We start from the raw sequence: 22,966 nt of genomic DNA, 5'->3' as shown, positions 1-22,966 counted from the left end.
GAACGGCGCCGCGGATACGAGCGTGTTGGGGAAGCACTAATGAAGCGGTCTTGCTCCGGCTGTTTTAAAGCCAGATGTACCTGCTGGACAGTTCTCATAAATACACCTGCAGCGTTGTCACCAAAATATGGAAAAATCCATGCACACACCACAAGCAGTAATTAAACCTATAACTTAAGCGGTGAGTTGAAAGGTTCGCAGGACATTTGTCATACAATTTCAAATCAATATTTGTTTAGGATGTCAATGGGTATGGTCTCGCAGGTCTGAACCAATCACCATCGAGTTTGCCTTTGACGATTGACATCGTTCTTCGGTATGAAGCCAGCAGGCGTGCCCCCTGTATGCAAGATCACACGTGTGCGTTCACGCAATAAAGAAGACGTCCGTCTTATATATCCATGCAATTAATGTGACCTCGACATGTAGTGTGCCTCTTTATTGGCCAAATAAAAAAGGGTAGTAATAATCAATCGGTCAATCAATATCCCCTATTTAAAACCACACGAGGACCCATAGAGATGAAAAGTCTATTTTTTTGCCAGGGAGGCGTACAGGTACAGGTGCACCTAAAGGTCAGCACGACATCATAAAGGGAATGCATGTTGAGTAGCGGAGAAACGCCATCAATGGATTGCAGCACGAACTAATCGATGCTGCCGTTAGAGCAAAATCAATCATGGTGGGAACCGGCAGGGAACGCGTCACGTGAACAAGTGACGAGAGACGTGGGGACACATTGAAGATGAAGTGGAGACTGTGGGGAGGGAAGGGAAGCAGAGGGGATGTCAGCGGCGGCGAGAGACGACGTCACAGAGCTCGGATGCCATTCGCGGACACGAGGAAAGGAAAAAAAAACAATGGAAGAAAATCGGAAAGGGCTCACGTGGCCAGCAGTGGGAAGTTATAGACTGACGACAACAACAACAACCAAGTAACGGTGGATAATTCAGCAGTAGAAAATAAAAGAAAATGTATCAGTACTCTCCAAAACTTCTCCCATCGCCCCCCCTCTCCCCCATCTCCCACCGCACCGCACCGCACCACCTGCAGCTCGACATCTGAGCGCAACAGGTGAGACCATCAACCGATGCGTACGTCGCCCCCCCACCCAACCTTCCCCCAGCTTCCTTGTCCATGGCGAGAGCTGTAAAGCATCGCGATTGACAAAGCGTCACGCGCACGGCCATTTTTGTCGGTCCACTGCTGGATGAGGGCCTCCGCGCATCGTACGGGTCGTGGGGGGATGGGGGGGTGGGGGGTAGGGGGGGTCATTGGGCCATACTTCACTACGCTGGACAATACGGGTTCGTGAAGGTGGGGAGACACAGACTTCGGAGCTTAGTACAGTACAACAATGGACGCTGTCCACCGCATATGCCCCGCTGAAACATCTTCTTGGTTCTTTCGGTAAAGTCACGTAGAATGGAAATAATAAAATAATAAAAATAAAACCTAATAAAATAATTCTCACGACGTTCTGTCGAGAAGACAACGTCAAAGTCTTCTCGACAGAACGTCGTGAGAATTATTTTATTTTGTTTTATTTTTATTATTTTATTATTTCCATTCTACGTGACTTTGTCTTGACAGAACGTCGTGAGAATTATTTTATTATGTTTTATTTTTATTATTTTGTTATTTCCATTCTACGCTATGCATGGTGGTTGCTCACAAAAGCACGGCCTACGCTCAGCCTTGCTGGGTTTCCAAGATGCCAGGAGGCTTTTAAACACGTAGGCTTTCGCGACCAATATCATCCATAACAGAGGTTTTCGGGTTAGATCACGTAAATATATGAATAAATTGGCATGCTCTGTTTACATGACAACCCTTACTAGTTGGCTGTGTCGGGTGGTGGCGGGTTTTAACGACACATTTATATATTTACGCGATCTAACCCAAAACACATCTATTATGGCCAGGAGGCCTTTGCACAATAGAGTAAAAAACTTAAAGATCGAGATTGAAAAAACGCGTTTTTTAAAAGTTTCTACTCTGTGCTAAGATATGGTGGCAAGGCACCCATGTCTCAGGCTCCCGTCTCAACCATGAAGCCCATTATCCCAGTGACCTAAAACAATTGAAGTGCCCATAATCTGAGGTATACAGCTCCACTACGTGGAATCTTAACCAAGTTAATGGCAATTGTGTGCATATGTAGCTCTACTTGTGAAGCCCATTAATTGGGTGCCAAGCTCAACCCAAGTTCATTGCACACAAAGTGATTGCCACAAATGAACCAACAATACCTTGTTAATCTCATCAGGGAGCATAAACCATCTCTCGAACTCCGATCATCCTCGCAGCTGCTTTCAGATGTGCTTCTGCAACCATCTGGAACGTTCTTCCTTCCAATATTAGGAAGCCACTGGAGCTATGCAATCTTGATTTGAAGCCTGGAGCTATGCACTCTTAAATATAGATTGAAAACTCATTTCTTTAGAACGACTTTTTGTGTTTAGTTTCTTGTTCTTCCCCCACACCTCTGATTAGCACAGTTGGCTACGTACGGTGCGAAAGAAGTCCATCATACATACATACATAGCTGTAGTTAACACAGCAGCAATGACATCCTTAACCGCATGTTTAACGTAACAGTTGTTAATGTATTTGGGTCTTCAAAAAATGTGGTGGGAAATTTGCTCAAGTTTTAGTTTGTGTTATATAAAACAAAACTAAAACTAATTCAAGTGGACGAAAGATTTCTGAATCATTTTATAGAACAAAAACACAAAGACCCCGCATCCATATAGAATTTAACAGACTGTTAGGGCAAGTCCTGTTAGCGAGTAGCACCTATGAAGGCCGGCACGGTACACGAGGAGGGGGTGGGTGACCAGCACTATCCCGGCCGCCTTTCTCTCGTGGTGATGTTTACATACCTCACCAGGTACTCATTTGAGGCTGATTCGACCTAGGGGAGGCCCAGGACCGGTTCAGATATTCGCTATCACTAGTGTTGGCCATGAGCGGGAATAGAACTCGGGACGCCTGGTTTCGTAGCGCAGCGCACTAACAGCTACACCACCGCTCCCCACAATATACACGCATACATATGTAGTGACGTAAATGGAGTCACTACGGCGTATCGCGCCAGCTACTGAGAGAAGAGTGCAACTGTGGGGCGTGTTAGAGCCTCTCTCTGGCACCAGAGTAGGGATGGCATGGAAGGGGGCCCTAGGGGGCATGGTCCTGGTGACAGAGAGAGGGCAGTTGAGGACGTGGCAGTTTGGTTAAACCCGAGAGGGCACGTGACCAGGACAGCGTAAGAATGTGGGCCAAAGGTGACCGAAGGGATATGTGATGTAAAGCCGAGAGTCTTCTAGTGAGTTCTAGAAGGGGGGCGTGGCTGAGGCGGAGCCAGGCCACGCTGAGGGGCATAAAAGGGAGGTCCCGTGGTCCGATCTGGGCTGTCTGCTGAAATGAAACCCGTTGTGTTTCGTCTCTTCGATCCTCGGTCTTCGGTCGTCACGCTCGGCATCGTGGGTCGGGCAGTGTGTTAGCCGACTGACCCGCTCATGTAGTTACCCCGTGGTGGCCGAGTTAACCCGTTGTTACGTTTATGTAGTTACCCTGTTGGGGTGTGAGAATAAGCGTGTTGCCTCCAAGTTCAAGTGTGTGTCTCCGTAGAACCCACTACACTAGTGCATGTACGCCTGAGCTGCTGCGGTGTTATGGTTAGCTCACTGGACTTGCAAAACAGAGGGTCACTGGTTCGATTCCATCTTCCAGCGCGGCGGTTAAAACAAATGGGTGGGTTTCTTAAACAGCCCCTTGTCTCTGTCCACTCGGCTCGACGATCGGCACGTTGCGTGCAGTGGGATGAAGTGCATGCACTTCCTCCAAGACGGTCTGGCCGGCGTGGAAGAGTAGACCAAATACCCCTTAGAGGCTCATTCCAACCCTATTTGCGGGCACCCGCATAAGCAGGGCTGCACTGTTACCCGTTTTAAACCCATGAGGTTGTATTGAGGTTGTATTGCCACACAGGCCGAGACGATATGTCCCGTCGACGCCATAGTTCGCGTAACCTCGTGGCAACGACAATGAAAGGAAAACCACAATCCCACCGATAACGGGCGGCTGACACGTTGGTTTCCGTGTATCCTCTCTTGCCTCTACTTGAATGTTGAATGGCTTGCGCCGATCACAGCTAATGAACTACGAGCCAGGTGACTGCGGTTTGCCATTAAGCTAAACACAGAAGCGGCAGTGTTGACAGGCTTTATGATTTAGTGACCTGGCACAGGAGGGAGGCACGGGGGGACTATGCCCGGTGTGCGTGGCATATGCTTCCATCACCTCCCCCTCTCCGCATCTCCTTCGCGAGGTTATAATTAACAAACGGGCTGTTGTGCTCTGCCCTTCGTTAATTAGGCAAGTGACTGTGCAGCTACGTGAGGTCAACAAAGGTTACTTTTGAGCTTATCCAGCAAATAATAATAATAATAATAAGAAGAAAATTAATGATAACAAATAGTCCCTTGTCAACTACAACAATGGTATATGTCATTAATGCGTGTAAATATAAATACATTAGTAATTTATGGTATTATGATTTCAGTCCTACGTTTTCTGTTGGTTTTACATTTTCACTCGGTTTTGTAGCTCTCATCTTCGTCAACATGCTCATTTGTGGTTTTCAGATAACCTGTCCTCTGATTTGTATATTTTGAGCAGCACTTTTAGTGGAGTTTCCATTTCAAATTTTAATTATCCAATTATTTAAAGTGCTAATATCCAGTGAATAATTTTTTTCTCGAGGGATTTAAATTCGTTGCTTAGAACTAGTGTCAATTCTCCCACTTCCTGATCTAAAATGTTGATGCTAATGTTAATCGTCTTGTTCTTGCCTGAAATTAACTGTGTTAATTGTGTGATGCAAGCCTAACTTACATCGCAACAGCCTGCGATACCTTCCTGTGTTGTAATTGAGAGTCGAATCCGATTTGAACAATCACAGACCAGTATCATCTTATCACACACACACGCACACATTATAAACAATTTTAGAACATTTCGATTTAAAGCTTTCGTGACTGCAGGGATTCATCTTCTTGGTTTTTTCGGTAAAGTCCCGTAGAAGGAAAGTAATAAAATAATAAAAATAAAACATTATAAAATAGTTCTCACGACGTTTCAGCCACAACGCAAGCAGCCGTCCTCACCTGAGGACGGCTGCTTGCGTTGTCCTCACCTGAGGACGGCTGCTTGCGTTGTGGCTGAAATAATTTTATTATGTTTTATTTTTATTATTTTATTACTTCCCTTCTACGTGACTTTACCGAAAGAACCAAGAAGAAGAATTTTAGAACAACACAGAAAACTAAATAGTCGTCAGTTTAGAGGCTAACCAACCAACAATCGCAAGCTGGAATCAGGAAATGTTTGTTTCCTTTTAACATTGACCACATCTATACGTACATAGGCTTAATCATATACTAAAAAAGACAAATTAATTTAACGTACCATTATGCCTACAATTTCTAGGCCACGAAAAAGAATTAGATTCAGTGGATAATTGATGTCGTCATTCAAGCCCGCACAGTCCAAGGCCTTCGGAAATTATATGGAAATTAGCAAAACTACTTGTAAAGATGGAACAGCTCCGGTAAGATTGCATAAATTAAAAAAATACACAAATCAGCAGGGGGAGCCGAGCAAAGGGACCCCACTCTAAACAAGGTTATTCACAGTGACCGAGAAGATATTTTTCCAAAAATTGGATTGGAGGAATAAAGAAGTGAAGATAAATGGTGAAAGTATTGACTATCCCAGATCCACTGATGACAGTCATTATTATACTACCAGTGGAAATGACTTGTGAGAAAGGAGTCAAGGACTTAACAGATACGACTGTATTTAGGGCTAAAGATAAAGACGAGCAAGACCAAATGCATGTACATACAAAACAAGTTTGCTCAACCAAAGGAAGCCAATATTAGAGGGACATAACCGTGAAACACAATCAAATATGTATATGTAGGGCAATTTTTAAAGAAAATTATAAAATACAGAGGCGCGTGAGACGTTTTGCAAAGTTACGTTTGAAAAGGAAACGCAACATAGGCTGAACTTCTTTCACACCGTACGTAGCCAACCGTGCTAATCGGAGGTCCGATGTTAAAAAATAAAGTTTTTAATTGGTACATGTTATGCGCTGTGATGCATGGATCTAAAACACAGATGGAGAAATCGGTACGAAAAATATATTCTTTTACAAAAATAAGCGTGGAGAAATGCATCCTAGGAATTGAACCGAGAGACAGAATGAGGAACATATATACCAGAGAACAACACACAAATTAGAGGCATCGCGTAGACTGTTTAGAAACGAGAGTGGGCTTAAGGGTAGGGCACGTGGCTAGAACGGATCATAGCCAATGGATGAGACTGGTGACAGAATGGCAGCCAAAATAATAGAAAACACACTGTGCAGGACGATCACGGCAGAGATGGAGCATTGCGATCAGCTCCACATTCCAGGAGTTAATGTTGCACATTATGACGGCGGACAACCACTTTTGACGTTTCACAAAGTGGTTTCTATCTCAATAATGATGGGCTGAGTCAACCAAACTCCCACCGCCTTCCCACGGCGATTTGAATTCGTGACTTTCTGAATGTGAGATGAGCATTCTGTGAAAAGAGGAAACTCTTTAAACTGGGGTATAGCAGTTGGCGCAGTGGTTTAAGATATCGGGCTGTGAACCCGGTGAACTGAGTTTGATGCTGCTGCACGGCTAACATCAGTGTCGTATCTCAACCGGCCCTTGCTCCCCCTTCGCCAACCCCCACGCTAACCAGTATGATGAAGCGTGTTCACACAAGCCCTGTGCTTGAAGCAGTATGGGAGAGGCCTTTGTCCAGCAGAGCATTGGCAAAGGGCTTGCGCAGCTATTATTATTATTGCCATATATTAAACCTAATATTTTGCTGAGCTCTGCTCGGTGTATAAACTTTCACTCAGACCTGGCACATTTGGTTCCGATGTTGTATATCATCCCGTGATTTTTATTTCCTTGAGACGGTGACCTAAAGGGAGATTTAAAATGCAGTGGTGCGAATGGACATAGCGGTGAAGATAGGATGAATAAGTACACATTGTAACTGATTAATTTATTCAAAGTCGTGTCGGTACAAAATAATTTGTCTTTCACATTCATGCCGTTCTTTCTGAACGAATACTAATAACAGTGTCCTGCCACTGCAATGACCACTAAAGGCTGCGATTTACACGACATTATATGCACACTTACACTTCGGTATTGTTATCAAAGAATCTCAGAGCACAATGGAGAAGAGCTAGAATGAAAACCAAATACAGTGGGTTTTTTTTTGTTCTTCCCGAGGGTCACTCCAGGGGCACGCTTGGCCAATTCCTTCGTAAATACTCTTTTCCTCGTTGGGGTATACACGAAAATCCAAAGAAAAATAAAACGAGAACTAATGGTCCGTTGATTTACCTAAGATCGTGAGACAACAATGGGCCACACAGGACGTTGGTGTAGTTATCTCTGAATTCAGTTAACTTTGTGTGCTTTCATTTACGAGCAATAAATTATTCTCATTATCCTGTTCCCTTGCAATGGTCAGTGTGGCTCCACAGAGACCGTTAAATTGGCAATTCTGAATCCGGTTATTTCCGTAAGAGCAAGAGCATATGAACGCAGTTTATGCACTCACATAGGCATTGCATAACTTTGAAGAACATTGCAAATGTGGTTTAATTGCCTATTTGTGTTCATCCCCGGTCGGCTTCACTAGCGCCGTGAGTACGACCATCTGACGCGAGATTATTAAAACTGATTTCTGCTCCATGTGAGTTTGTTGACCGGATGCCAGACAAGCAGACTGCATGGAAACTAAAATTTAACACTCATCGCTGTGAAGTACAGAAGAGGGCCGGGGGGGGGGGGGCTTGTGGTGCGGGGGGGGGGGGGAGCCGAGGGCGATATGAGCCTAACAGAGATGCGAGACACGGGAGGCGACATGCTTGGGGGAGATGGAGGAGTGGTGTGTGTGTGTGTGTGTGGTGCGCAAGTGACATACAGCTCTATTTACATCTCAAGGCCAAACATCCTTCTGCCCTGAAGTACGGGAAGACTTTCTGCTGGGGTCTCTGACCCACGTCCAAGCAACGCCCCCTACGGCATTGGGGCGGAGAGAGTGATGGGTGCGGTGAGGGGGACGAGTGCACACCACTGACACAGTTGGGGGGGGGGGTGAGTAGGCACTCTAACTGGACAGCATGAATCCCCCGACAGAATGATTGATTCATTGTTATTTTTTCGGCCACATATATGGAGGGATTGTATTGGGCGTGACTTTTTTTCCCAAATACGCATTTTTGGGATGTGTTCTTGTCCAAATAAGGAATGCTGGGACCGTGAATAGTCAGAAACGATACGGATGTTTCAGCAGCAAAGCGATCCAAAGCTCGATCAATGCTCGATCACTGCTCCGATAAAGCCCATTGGTAAAAATGTTGACTGTTCATCACCACATTGACGACCATTGGCTGACTGTATATTAACATAATGTATCATTCATTCTGTCGGGGATTCATGATGTCCTGTTACAGGGTGCACCAAGGAGGGGGAGCAGGCTGAGTCATCGACGGATCCGTTCGCTACTTCAGCGTCCACCGTTGGTATTGGACTTTGTTGCGATACCAGCGGTGCCAAACAACAGCGGCGCGACCCACCCCCAGCCGGGATGAATGGAAGTGTAACACCTAATGTAGTGGCCACTCAGTGTAAAACCCCATGGCCTGTGAACCAAGTTCTAGATTTGAAGCTTTCGTGACTGCAAGGATTCATACTCTTAGGTTTTTTCGGTAAAGTCACGTAGGAAAAAAAATAATAAAATTTAAATTAAAAATAATAATATAATTAATTGATAATAATAATTTTTTTATGAAAGTAATAATAAAAGTAAAAATATTACTTTTATTAATTTTAATTTTATTATTTTTTAACTACGTGACTTTACCGAAAAAACCTAAGAGTATTGTGAGCCAAGGTTGTGGCTTCAGCCCAGCGCGGTTCTCTACATCATGAGGTTTGCACCCAGCATTCATTCTTCCGCCTGTCCGTGTCCGTCATTCAGAGCCATTACCGTGACAGCCTTGGCACCCCCGTGACTTGTGACATTGTTTGTGGAGCAAACGTCAATAGTTATTTCAGCAGTGCCACACTTTGGACGCGATCGTCTGCATGCATATATATTAAACAAAGTTAATATATTTTTAAGTGACCATCTATCTCATCGTTGCGTCTCGTCGTATTTCCAGAGCCACATCTATATATGTCAATTTTACATAGGTGAACTACAGAATATATATTTTAATTATATACAATCGGTTACTTTCAACAGATTCCCACGAATCTGTTCATCTCTGAATTCAGTTAACTTTGTGTACTTTCATTGAGGATCAATACATTATTCTCATTATCCTGTTCCCTTGAAATATTCAGCATGGCTCCAAAGACACCAATGAATTACCATTGCTAAATTGGGTAATTCCCAACGAATATAATATAGATTCGCACGAATAGAGTACGGTACAAAGCACACACACATACAAAGATGTGTGTTAATAATATAACGAACAGATTAAAACAAACAATTCGTCTCATTATGCGTAAATGTTTTCTCTCCAAATTGACTGGCATGACATCGAACGTAAAGCATAACCCTTGAAGCAGTGCTACCTCGTGTGATGATTATCTCGCTATCTGCTCACACACGGGCTTTTAAAAGCCACGTCTTGAGCATCTGTAGTTTAACTGTAACAAACTGCCACCTTTGTCTCCTCTCCTCTCTCCCCTTCTGCTGACATCCGCATTTCTCAGTTGCAAGCCGGCTCGGGGAGGCCGACGGTGGATACGAATGGGCCAATTGTAAATTTGTGCCTATTTTTCTCAGGGTGTTTTTCCCCTCCTCCTCCCCACCACCACCACCACCACCACCCTCCTCTGTCTCTTCCACACTTCATTCCACGGGTGCAGCTGCTGTTATCGGTATTTGCAGACACCCGGCCCATTTCAACCCATGCCCGAGTTCTGAGCACTAACTGTCAGTGACGCATTCATCGGGCGTGACTTACAACTCAACAGTGGATTAAAGGCAGCCCAGAAATATCGAAGGGCACTGGCAATGCGCGTAGCATGTTTTTGTTTGTTAAAAATTGCCTTTGCTCTGAAAAGATGTCGGCAGCCTCACTGTTTTCTCTCACACACACACACACGTGCACGCCGAAACATGTCTCTAACCTAATGACGAACTTTCAACAAAAATCTTTTACCGTCTGGCGAGCCCAATTTTTCGGGAAGAATTCAGGACAGTGCCATTATAGGATGAGAGGTCCGCCGAGTATCAGCTGGCAGATCAGTTTCGACTTTCACAAATGCCCCATGTGCTGGCGTCGGGGAGAAATGGATGGCGCTCGGGTAGAATGCGACGCACAAATCACAGCGCAGTGATTATGTTATGACAGGCAAACAAAAATTACTTTCACGGGTGAAAAATCCAATTGGTTCTAAGTTACCACATCCCATCAGCACCGTTATCTGTGTAATGAGTCTCACGCATTTAGGACAGAATAATGGTGCTGCTTCTCTACGCTGCAGCTGCAGATTTGGCTTGTGGCGGCGGCCGATACGAAAGCGGCTCGGGGGTTCTACGCTTTAACGTCTCCACGTTAGTGCTGTTTTCACCCCCGAAGGTCCTCAACGGGCATGCGTCCGGCGGTGGGAAGCGGTCATCTGAATGATGCACAAAAGGCATTCTTTTTTTTTTACTCACCGGAGAATTTCTTTTCTCGTAAAGTAGCTGCAGTCCTGAAAAACACAAAGAGATATTTTTGGATGAGCGACATGTGACGCGTCATCGAAACTCCGATTAGCACGGTTGGCTACGTACGGTGCGAAAGAATTTCAACATACACACACACATACATACACACATGCAACACTATTTCGAAAAATAGTTTATTTGTGCGAATGTCATTTGACGGTTTTGTTTTGTGATACGGTGTCGAGAGAGAGACCTGTGTGGAAGCAGATTTCAACATAAATATGTTGTAATGATGTGGTCCTTTCGATAATTCACCTGCATAAAGCTGCACAGTGCCTACCTTGATCGACATTTGCATTTGGGTTTACTCCACGTGGTAGTTTTATGCCAACATGATCGACATTTGGCATACAACCACCATGTCGCCTAACCCAAAAGGCAAATGTGGATCATTGAATTGGCTACGAAAACCTACATTTTAAGTGCCTACCTTGATTGAATGCTGGTTTTCATCATAGGGACCCTTTAAATGCTCAAATGAGTTGCCGATGTCCTTACCGTGACAGTAGATTAGGTATTTTCACAGCACCAGTAATTATACGCACCCTTCACTTGTTTTAAAAATGAAATAAAAATAAAACATGCATGTAGAAGTAAACAAAGCCATAAACCACGTCGGGTGATTTTATTGGCTTTGGAAAGACACATGAGAATAAATCATGCCAGAGTAACTGCTTTATGTGAAATTTTTAGGAGGTATGTTGATGAACTATTTATTAGTTTTTTTAAATGAACACATTTATTTTAAAATCGAGGAAGCGCTCTCTTATTTTGCTAATGGACTATTTACAAGGAGACCATATTTTGATGGAGAGACTGCTCATACAAACGTGGCCCGTGCGTCCACTTCTCTTCCTGCTGCACAACAAAAAAAACGCTCGGTGGAGAAATTGCTTCACGTTGCAATGTCCAGGGTCAGTGGGCCATCTACCACCCAGCCTCCTGGCCACATCAAGCAATGTACTGTTGTCAGTGACAACGAGGCGACGAGCCTCTTCTGGCTCTACGTTTGATTTCTACGAGTAGCAGCACTACGCTCTGTTTGCGGAAGGGACGGTGTCGAACGAGCGATTCACCAATCGGACGAAGCTTTAACCATTCAACGGGGGGGGGGGGGGGGCACCAGCGCCTTCTCAAATCGAGCTGTTCGATGGCCTGTAATGCCATAAAAAAAGGAATCGCATGACTGCAAATCACGGGCCAACTTTCGCCTCGGCCCTCGCCCAATAAATGAATCGATGATAAATTATTCCCGTTCCACGCACAAGCACGCACGCACAACCGTGCGCGCGCACACACACACACACACGTGTAACCACAAACAAACGTGCACACGGACACACATGCAAATACAAAGATCCCCCATCTAGGCTTTAACAGACCGTTGGGACAAGTGCTGTTAGCGAGCACCTATGAAAGCCGGCGCAGCACGCCTGGGTGGTCAGCCCCACGCCCGGCCACCATTGTCTCTCAAGTGTTGATGTTTATACTCCGCACCGGATACTAATTCAATGCTGAATCGACCTAGGGGAGGCCCAGGAGTGGTTCAGATATTCATCACTGATATTGGTCGTTAGCGGGAATCGAACTCGGGTCGTCGAATTCTTTAAGCAGCATGCTATCCATTGCACTACATACTCCCTACAAAGACAAAGATTCCTCGTATAGCCTTATTAGACTGTTGGGGCAAGTGCTGTTAACGAGCACCTATGAAGGCCGGCACGGCACACGAGGGGGTGGGTGGCCAGCATTACGCCCGGCCGCCTTTGTCTCCAAGTAGCCATGTTTAGACACCGCACCAGGTACTCATTTGATGCTGAGTCGACCTAGGGGAGGCCCAGGACCGGTTCAGATAATCGTCACTGGTGTTAGCGAGCGAGAATAGAACTCGGGTCGCCGTGTTCGTAGCGCAGCGCACTAAACATTACACTACTGCTCCCCACTCCCTACACTCACACAGCGCTGACCCGTCAGGGAAGTGATGACCCTTAAAAATAACACAATCAGAAATAAAGCAAACTCCTTGAAATCTTTTGCCAGCGGAACGAAAATGAGTGGGAGAACATCAAGCAAAGTCGTTTTGGGGTTTAGCGATAAAGTGGGCAGTTGGGACACTGTCTCCAGTCTCGTGTGTCACTGGACCAAAACTACGTCATGGTAAAAATCACGACGTTTCGGAGGCAACACAAGCTTCCGTCTTCAGGTGGAACCGTCACAGCCACGACAGCTGTATCAAGTAAATGAGAGATTGCAAGAGCTACCACTCATTTACTTGATACAGCTGTCGTGGCTGTGACGGTCCCACCTGAAGACGGAAGCTTGTGTTGCCTCCGAAACGTCGTGCTTTTTATTTTGTTTTACTTTTATTAATTTTAATGTTTTACCTACGTGACTTTGCCGAAAAAACCTAAGAATATGAATCCTTGCAGTCACGAAAGCTTCAAATCTAGAATTTACGTCATGGTAGTTTGGCGAGGAAGACCTACACACACTGGGTTGGAGAACGTGAGTGACAAAATGGTCCTGCTTGTAACAAAAATTGTCTTTTGTGTCAACGTCACATGGGAAAATTATTCACCGGATGACGCGACAGTTTATTGGCAGACAAGCTTACGTTTAAAAAAAAATGCATAACAACTGCCCTTAAAAAAGATACAATTTCCTATAAATAAATTGAAATGGGTTAAGTGATGAGTGTTAAATTACGTGCATCAGAAAATTGCCTCAGTGTAAATGCAGTAAAAAGATCAGTGATAATGGTTGGAAAATATATGTTGCAAATATTTAAATATCTAACCACTGTGTACAAAGAGACATTGGCAATGTGGGGGGGGGGGGGGGGGGGGGTGGGGGGTGATTCATCATGTTATTTCTCCATTGTTATTATTTATTCAAAATAGGTTTGATATTAAAGAAAAGCAAAACAACTAACGTATACGACATTGTATTCTAATTGTGAGTTGTGCACACATTGAGTGGTAGTGCTGAGCTGCTAAACAACAATAATTGCCTAAAGTAGGCCTTACCTGATAAAATAAAACGCGTGAATTTTCTGGCAACGAGGTTTTCGTATGATCGATTCTCATAAAAACAGAAAACCCTGGCGTCGTGTCATGAGTCTCAATACTCTTTTTTTCGGAGAATCATTCACTGTCAATGATTGTGTAATTCCTTTTCAAGAGTGTTTTTGCATCAGGAAGGAAATTTGAAAAACGCCTCCCACACAGGGGATATGTGTTGCCAGCAGAGAGCAGTGCAGCAGAATCCAATGTTGTGTCGTACTCCGCCGCAACGTTTATGCATCTCACCTTCACCAACTCGCATTGACCAGTGTGGTGGTGTACAGATTACAGATGGCCTGCGTGATGTAGGCTTCAACCAGATTTAAAAAAGAGCTGTGCATGAACATACAAGGGCATAACGCTGAAAGGTTCACGCCGGTTCACGAACCCACTACGAAATCAAAGGGCTGTAGATGCACAGCCAAGGGAATAACAGTGAAAAGTTCCCACAGACCGGTTCAAAAATCCACTACGAGTTTAAAGCGCCCGTACATGTGCAGACAAGGGGATAACACTGCAAGGTCCGCACAGACAGGTTGACGAACCCACTTGCACATAAACTATCCACCGCCTGAAACATAATTGCCCAAAGTGGGAGAACGTTTCACTCTTCAAATGGGGCCTTTGAAAAGGAAACGCTGCCAATTTCCAAGTGAAGGTTACGCCCCACGGAGCTCGCCACGTCACGGACAAATAACTCGTGCTTTGGGCTGGCAGTGTGTGTGATGGCTCACTCCATCTGCCCTGCTGAGCCAGCACCAGCGCCGGGTAGGGTGAGGGCGGTCCACCAGAGCCTTCGTCTTGCCCCCCCCCCCATCGCCAACCCTCCCGGGGGGACAGAGCGCCGGGCGTGACGGTGCCCCCCCCCCTCCCCCCCGGCTCCGCCCCCCCCCCCCCAACTTCAGGTCACCCACAAAGTCCCCTAAGTGTGCCGTGTCTGCTCTAATGGTCCTCACATTTTCGGGTGTAAATGGAAATTTATTTTAAACATCGAATCTCCCACGGTTGCAAATTTTGCTCTGGGCGTGGTGATAATTGGTGGAGGTGACACAATGATTCGACCTAAAATTTCGATTTAAAGCTTTCGTGACTGCAGGGATTCATCTTCTTGGTTCTTTCGGTAAAGTCACGTAGAAGGGAAGTAATAAAATAATAAAAATAAAACAATAAAATAATTCTCACACTCGGGGGCCCAAGTGTGAGAATTATTTTATTATGTTTTATTTGTATTATTTTATTACTTCCCGTCTACGTGACTTTACCGAAAGAACCAAGAAAATGATTCGACCGTTGAAATCGACGAGGAATGGTTTTAGGAATGGTTTTGGAAGCGTAATGCGCTGTGAATCCAGTGACCATGAGCTCGAGACCTGGCCACGGCTAACATCAGTGGCGATTGACATTCTGAGCTGGTTCAGGGCACACGACCCCTTCACCAACACGTGCTGACCGGCGTGAAGTATGATCGTAAACCCCCCAATGTATGCACATTGAATGTCTTTCGCACCGCACGTAGCCATCCGTGCTAATTGGAGCGACATGGGAAGGCCTTCATCCAGCAGTGGATTGACAAATTGATTTAAATGATACATTGTTATACTGGGATGTAGAAAAAAAAACGTTGAAAGATGCCACGGGGTTTATAATATTGTGTATGTGGATGTGGGCTGATCAAGATGTACAAATACGGGCTTTTATGTTAATTTTTTTTTACAATCCAGAACAGAAGGAGAACACCCTCATGCCATGCGGATAGTGGAGGTTACATGACTATACTTCACCACGCAGGTCAGTCTGGGTTGGTGAAGGCGGGGAGAATAGGTAGGGTACCATAGAAGTACAGTACAGACATTTATTTTTCTGCACTGCCCTCTGCTGATAACCACGTAGCATAGCCCCAAGGCCGCCTATGGCAACCTGGCCACATCTATAGGAAACGGCGCGTTCCGGGCAATTTGGTCATAGGCTGATTATAGCTACACAGGACTATGAATTACAAACTACTAATTGGGGTCATGCTGTCTGGAATTGTAGAAAGAGTACTGTGCTACAGTCCGTACTGCATGGGGTGAAGAGAGACCGGCGTAGTACGAACTGGCCGTATACGGTCCAATAGACAATGCACGCGGTTTGAGTTTGAGCACAAAGATGAACGTTCAATAATGAATGCGCTTTTTGCCATCAACGTGAACGGATTATTGCACCTCCTCTTACATTGTGCCTGATGATGCAGTGACAAACACGAGTTCCGTTTGGAGCGATATCATATATGCAATTAAATGAATGCCCATTGCCAATCGACTGCTGAATTGCCATGCTAAGTGGGGAGCTATTCGACCATACTTCACCACGCTCGCTCGTGCGGGTTACGATTGACGACTTCCACATGACCGTCACTTTCAAATTCATAAGTTCAACGAATGTCCGTCCCCGTATTCCAAAAAAAACCCCCAACAAACTGAAATGGATATCGTGTAGAATGTTCCCTCTTATTAAAACGAGCGTTGGACTGTGGTCATCTCTGTTTTGCAGCCATGAGCCAACAGCTTAAAATGCTTGTACACTCTATGGTGGAGACCAGCATAGCAGTGGAGACCACTTCATATGATCGAATATTAATTAACAAAATACATCCTCATCAATAAATAACAACCTCAGCCGCATTATATACACACACAGGCACTGTAACATTTAGAACCAAGTTTAAAACCAAACATTTGGAAACGCCGTAACGCATCTCTCCGAAACTGCATTTCATCATTTCACAACTCCATTCTCATACGCCACAATTTACCTGCGAGTTGTAACGTTCAATCAGAGCAACCAAGTTAACATTTGCACGGCCGTGCACATCCTCACCGCCAACGCGGCGTCGCCACGCAAACAAAACTCGGCGCGACTCTCTCCTAAGTTACCGTGCGACGTTAACGCAGCGCTTCTTCGACCGCTACTTCAAGCGACATCACCAAAAATCTGCGGAACCCCCCCCCCCCCACACCTCCACGAGCCTCACTCTTTCCTCTCACCTGGTAGGCGTCCAGCTGCTCTTCTGTAAAAATGGTTTGCTTGTTGCCCATCTCGGAGTAGCGCGGGGGGCCGAGGTGGCGACGCACCGCGACATCACCCAGCCGCTTCTTAAGAGCTCCCACCGAGACGGACACACGGCGCGAGAGGAATAGCGCAAGGTCCTGTGGCCGCTAGAGCCCGCTCGCTGGCTGGACGGGCGCGCACTGGGAGGCGAGCGTGCATGGCGCACACCCTGGTCAGTCGCCGGGGGATGTAATAGGGAGGGACGTTGCGGCAACTACAGTGCAGTACTTTTTCCTCCCCTTCCTCCTCTTCTTCTTCTTCTTGGGCTTCTTACATAAAATAAATATACGGGTGCGAATGTATCCCAGCGACGCGAGGCACGCAGAACCAAAGCTGCCTCACCCGCACGTGCGTTGAGCTGCTATGCTGGAGCTCGCGGCGCTGCTCTTTACACGGCAATGATAACGATGGCCCTGCAAGTGTTTGCGAGCGCACGTTGATTGAAGGGGGAGGGAGGGTAGGCGGGGTGGGTGCGGGGCGGGCGGAGTTATTATCGGCTGAGTTCTCGCGGCGCGCTCGACCGTTCAGGTCAGCACCATGGACAGCGGTGGATCGGAGGTGCTCTGCTCGGTATTTTCCAACGTCGGCTAACAGCGGCGGTGGCAACTTTGCCGACCGTTTCGTATCGGAGGCCGGGTCTAAAGCGGCATCGCACCGTTTCTACTGACAATCTGCCTTGTAGATACAATTGCTCCCGTTCCTGTTCATCTTCACTGCCTCTCTCCTGAAGGCTTACCCGCCCACCCCGTCACTCCGCCACCCTGCCACTGTGTCATATTTGTCGTCATTATAATCCTTGTTTCTCAGCGCTTCTCTCTCCTCTGCATGGTTTTAATATTACGCCTGCAGATGCACAATTCTCACCTTCCCCGTTCGTCTTCGTTGTCTAATCTCCTGCTGTTCTTCTTAAAAATGTCATCTTTGCCTTCGGTACAATTGTCATCTTTTCATCGCTTCATCCTCTTCGTCTTCATTTTTTAATTTTCGTATTCTGTCACCCGCTCTATATTCCACAATTTTATTATCTTTTACATTCTCAAAACCCGTTTAGTTCCGGTGCTATTACACCATTTCGTGGGTCTATAGTTGCGTAGTATATGGTTAAGAATTTTTTTGTCAAAGTATTACATTTTAGCGTAAACACTTAAACACAAATATTATTTTCTTTATTTCAACAATTGTAATCTTGGTGACTTAGTGTTTAGCTTACAGACAACCTATGCGAATGCTGATTTAGCAGTATTATGTATAAACAAAAATAATGTAAAAGAAAAAAGTGAATTGTAGTCAATGATAAGACAGTCTTGGTTAGCTGGAGATGACTCCAGTCAGAATTACACAAAATACAAAAATTAATTTGATGTTAGTCGCATTAACCCGCTCTCTACCCCGTCGACCAAACCTTCTTTAAAACTCACTCGTTGAACCCCACAATATCCCGTAGAATATCTGTCGTTCCAAATGTCGAGATCCTCTCAGTCACAATAAAAACATCTTTAAAAAAACCTCACGTTGTAATTTAGTGTTACTGGGTGGATGACCGGCACACAGCGAGTTGCAACATTTGGTGGCTCTCACAAAATGCGTGAAACTCCTAACCCCACTGGGCCCAAGAGGTGGCCACGAGATGGCAGCACAGCAAACGGGTTGCATCAATCTGTGCAGACCTCTCAGCGTCATTGCCTCATACGTCTGATGGGGGTTCTCCGGATACCTCGTACCTGGGCATTGGATAAACATCCCAACAAAGGTCTCTCCTGAAAAATCAAACGGTCTCACGACTTCTGGATGAACAACACCTCCCTTACCCCCCTATTAATTATAGTTACAAGATAAAGGGTTGTGCTTTTGTGTGTGTTGTGGACACACGATAAGGATGCAGTTGTAGAAATACAGTTTTGTTTTTCTGTGTATGTGTGTCGAGGGACGGTGTAAATTGAAATAATGCTTTTATTACGCCGGTGAATTTATTTGAAATGCGTGGCATGAAAAGCACAATTATTGGGATGTAAAACGCAGCATAATGTTACGCCTCACAGAAGCCGACGGAGATTATAATTGCCGACGTACACAAAATGAGATAAGCGTAAATCCAGATTTACAGTAATCAGCATTAAATATGCGTATAAATCGTGCGAATGTGTTGTAAAGTGATTTAGCACAACCTCCAAATTAATTTTCTCGAAGCTACATATCCCTGGGCTGTGTGTGTGTGTGCTTATCTGTACACATAATTATAAGTAAGTATGTTAACTCACGCCTGATTAAACAAGTTTTTAGTTTTCATATTGGTGGTCGGTCATTAAGCTGAAATGTAGTTTCAGTGAATTCTCAGCACCCAGAAAAAAGTACACTCTGGCTTTTACAATAATCACATGTTCTTGGTTCTTTCGGTAAAGTCACGTAGAAGGGAAATAATAAAATAATACAAATATAAAACAATGAAAATTCTCACGACGTTTCGACTGCAACACAAGCAATCATCATCAGGTGTGAAATTCACAGCAAGAAATATTTGAAAAAAGTGCTGTGGATTTCACACCTGATGATGATTGCTTGTGTTACAGTCGAAACGTCGTGAGCATTTTTATTGTTGTATTATTTTATTATTTCCCTTCTACGTGACTTTACCGAAAGAACCAAGAATATAAATCCCTTATCAGCAGTCAGGCATGCTCGATTCAATGCTAACGAACTGCCACATCTTAAAGGCAAAGACTCTCTCCTTATGCCTTCAGCGCCCGAGTTCGACGCTAAATTAAGTAGCACTAATTCTCCTTTTGAGCTAGCGATTATTCATGTATCATTCCTTTGACAGCCGTGGGTCTATTTTTGAATAACGTGGCGTATGGCTGTAATGCGATCGCGGTACACGACGGCCGTGCAGCCATTTTTATATTCATCCACGTCACAGGCAGGCTCAAATACGTATTCATACGTAGGGTAGTAATAGATGTTTTTTTATTATTTCGCTACACTCCAACTGTACAGAACGGTGTTTGCGAGATGCGAGTTCATGGTTCGTTTCTTGAGTCTTTCACCTCGAAAGACCGACGCTGGCTCAACACCATCATCAGCGTCGTTGTGACGAATAAAAGTTACGAATATATAATAACACAATATTGTCCGCTAAATTCGTTACGCTGACTGTGTAAATAAGTTTCCACTGATCATATATTTTTATACAGAACACGGTATAGGCGAGGAGCGGTGGCGCCGTGGTTAGCCCACTGTGCTTCGAATCGGGCGAATTGATTCCGATTCTCGGCCACGGCCAACGACAATCAGTGTCGAGTGATATTGGAGTTTACCCACGTGTTGTATTTGCCTTTTTATTATTACACGCTTTTATTTAACTCACTCTGTCTGTTGTTGTTGTGGTCGTATCCTCAAATCTTGTCACTCAATTTTAACCCACTTCCCAATGTGGTATCGGCTGCAGACTTGGTATACTTATGTCATACTGATGACAATACTATATTCTATCATAAACAATTTATTGTTTTAAACAATGTTTTTAATATGTTATGTTTCGTCTTGGGTCTGATTGTCCACGGTAAACTGACGTTGGCTGTAATGGGCCACCACCCCTTACGTTATGGAAAGCTTCAGGGCCACTTCCTGGAGTCGTGGAGTTCTTCCATTACTAGTACATTTCATAAAAGCGTGTTTTTAAAAGTTTTTTTACTATTACTTTTTTTTACTCGTAAAAGCATGCACGTAATACAGCCCTCTGCACTATACGGGTTGAGCGGTGGTGCAGCAGTTAAAAAACAAACACGTGGCTACGGACCAAGCGACCTAAGTTCGATTCCTGGGTACAGCTAACATCAGTGGCGAGCGATATCTGAACGGGACATTTATGTGTGGCCCCCCTTCCCTCCCAACCCCGCCCGCCACTTCACCAGCCTGCACTGAGCAGCGTGATGAATGAGGTATGGTCAAGCAACCTCTGTGAACGAACCTTCATTAAGCAGTGGATTGACAAAGGCCTGCAAATTGTGAACGGACATTATTTGTTCACTTTTCCGTGTACGAGTTCAAAGACCCGGTCACACTTGTGTGTAAACGAGCGTAGGAGGCCCTGACCTGTCTAAATTCGTGTTATTATGACGTGAGCTGGCGTTAACATGGACCTCAAGCGCTCACAAAATTCCATTTACAATGTGATCAATTTATGGATGCCCCATTAAAACGGAAGGGGAGAAATAAAAAAAAACGAGTTTTATTTCAATGCCTCTATATGTCTCCAAGCGATATCAATGCAATCATTAAATATTTTAACAGCCGGTAAGACATTGAGCCATCAACTTTCACACAATTCACTCACCTGTTGAGAAGCGAAGAGGGTCATAGACATCGGTAGGGTATCTACAAATGGATCGTCCCGTATTAGTTGTTGCGTGATTCTTAAATGTGTGCACAAGCATCATAATCTAATCCTATTATTGATGGTAATGAGAGTTTAAAGATGCAAGTCACACTGCATTTCAAACAACACGCAACTTTTTTTTTTCAAAGCACAGCTTCTGCGCATGAGCAAAGTCCAACAGCATTTTCTCTGGAAGTGCATTGTTATCATCTTGTTCGAGGTTAAATACATTTGAGCAAACGTGATCGACTGACAGTAGCAGTGATATAGTGATAGGAAACTGTGAACCGGTGTCATACGTATTACGACTCATCAGCACAATATAGCCACTGCTGCAGAGAACATTCACTTGGAGTCCCCACTTCCACTCTAAGGGGCCGATTATCTTGACTATTTGCCAACGATTATAAAATCTGTCATTGACGATGAAAAACCCACCATCATCATCATCGCAACAGAATAATCGTGCAGGCCGGAACATCGTAAGCTTCAAACAACACGCCAAAAACATTGTGTAGAAACAACCCACTCCACTGAGCCTCTTTGCACGATCAAAAACCAGCGAACGTTTGCTGAAGGAGTGCACTCCAGTAGAAATGCTCTCCATCGGTCAAAGTTCCTCAAAGCATATTTTGACGGTGACCTAAGATAAGAGAAACACACTGAACGTGTTCTAGGGATTGCTGATGTTTTTTTTTGCTAAATGCACATCGGCGGCGTGCATGCTGTTAAACACGTGTTTTTTTGGTGTGTGCCTTGTTTGAAACTTAAGGCTTTGGTGTCCGGGCCTGCACTAGTATTCCGTTGTGATGGATTTTTGTCGTCATCCACAGATTTTATCGCACCGCTTTGCTCACAACTCGAGCCATGAAGCTGGTTAAGTTGACCAACGACCGCGTTGTCAGTTGTATGTTTATGCACATGCACGGTAATTGTGTCAATCCACTGCTGGATGAGGGCATCTCCGCGCTGAGTCTGTCAGTCGTGGGACGCTGGTCATTGCAGCCTGTTAAGAGGGCAGGGAGCACATACGTGGACGCATAGAAAGTGCAGTGCAGCAGTAGATTTTTCTGCACAGCTATCCAGCATGCAGCCCAGTAGTCTACAGCCTGGAACACCGGTCACGCATGGTGGTCGCCCATACAAGTACTATCCAGCATCAAGGGCTGCTTGGCTCCTAGAACCTGAAAAGATCGGACGCATTCAATGTTATTTGTTGATAGGCTCTCTCTCTCTCTCTAGATATATTGGCCACATATTGACAACATCAGAAGCCAAACTACCACTACGGGTGTGAAGCACGTTACGTAAATGTGTATGTCAATTCGTTGCAAATGTGTGTGTGTGGGAGCGACGACGGGTCTAGTACGAGGGTAGGTACCGCCACCCCCTGGAGGTGATGGTGCCATTGCAGTATTATCGCGACTTCCACGTGAGGATTTAAGAATTTGGAAAATTATTGACCGTACCATTTAAAGTTCATAACCGTATCATTCGGAGAATATGGCTTTCCCACCTGATGACGGACGCTTGTGTTGCGCCCAAAACGTCGTGGATTATTTTATTTTATACCTACGTG

General features: G+C 45.0%; 1 protein-coding gene across 1 annotated transcript in view; it reads right to left on the bottom strand.

Annotated features, from left to right (window-relative positions):
* The window catches only part of LOC133346616 (calcium and integrin-binding family member 2-like), a 51,034-nt gene extending 33,780 nt beyond the window's left edge, over window positions 1–17,254 (bottom strand). Inside the window, exons 1-2 of the mRNA XM_061558315.1 lie at window positions 16,952–17,254; window positions 10,813–10,847 (exon numbers count right to left, since the gene is read on the bottom strand). Of these exons, the coding sequence (XP_061414299.1) occupies window positions 10,813–10,847; window positions 16,952–17,002 (86 nt within the window). The 5' untranslated portion in view covers window positions 17,003–17,254. The remainder of the gene's footprint in view (window positions 1–10,812; window positions 10,848–16,951) is intronic.
* Window positions 17,255–22,966: the final 5,712 nt, after the last annotated feature.

Source organism: Lethenteron reissneri, chromosome 24, assembly GCF_015708825.2.
Source record: "Lethenteron reissneri isolate LAM-NWPU_2019-01 chromosome 24, ASM1570882v1, whole genome shotgun sequence".
Lineage (NCBI taxonomy): Eukaryota > Metazoa > Chordata > Hyperoartia > Petromyzontiformes > Petromyzontidae > Lethenteron > Lethenteron reissneri.
The sequence above is the reverse complement of the archived record's forward strand: the minus strand, read 5'-3'. Positions and strand labels throughout refer to the sequence as shown.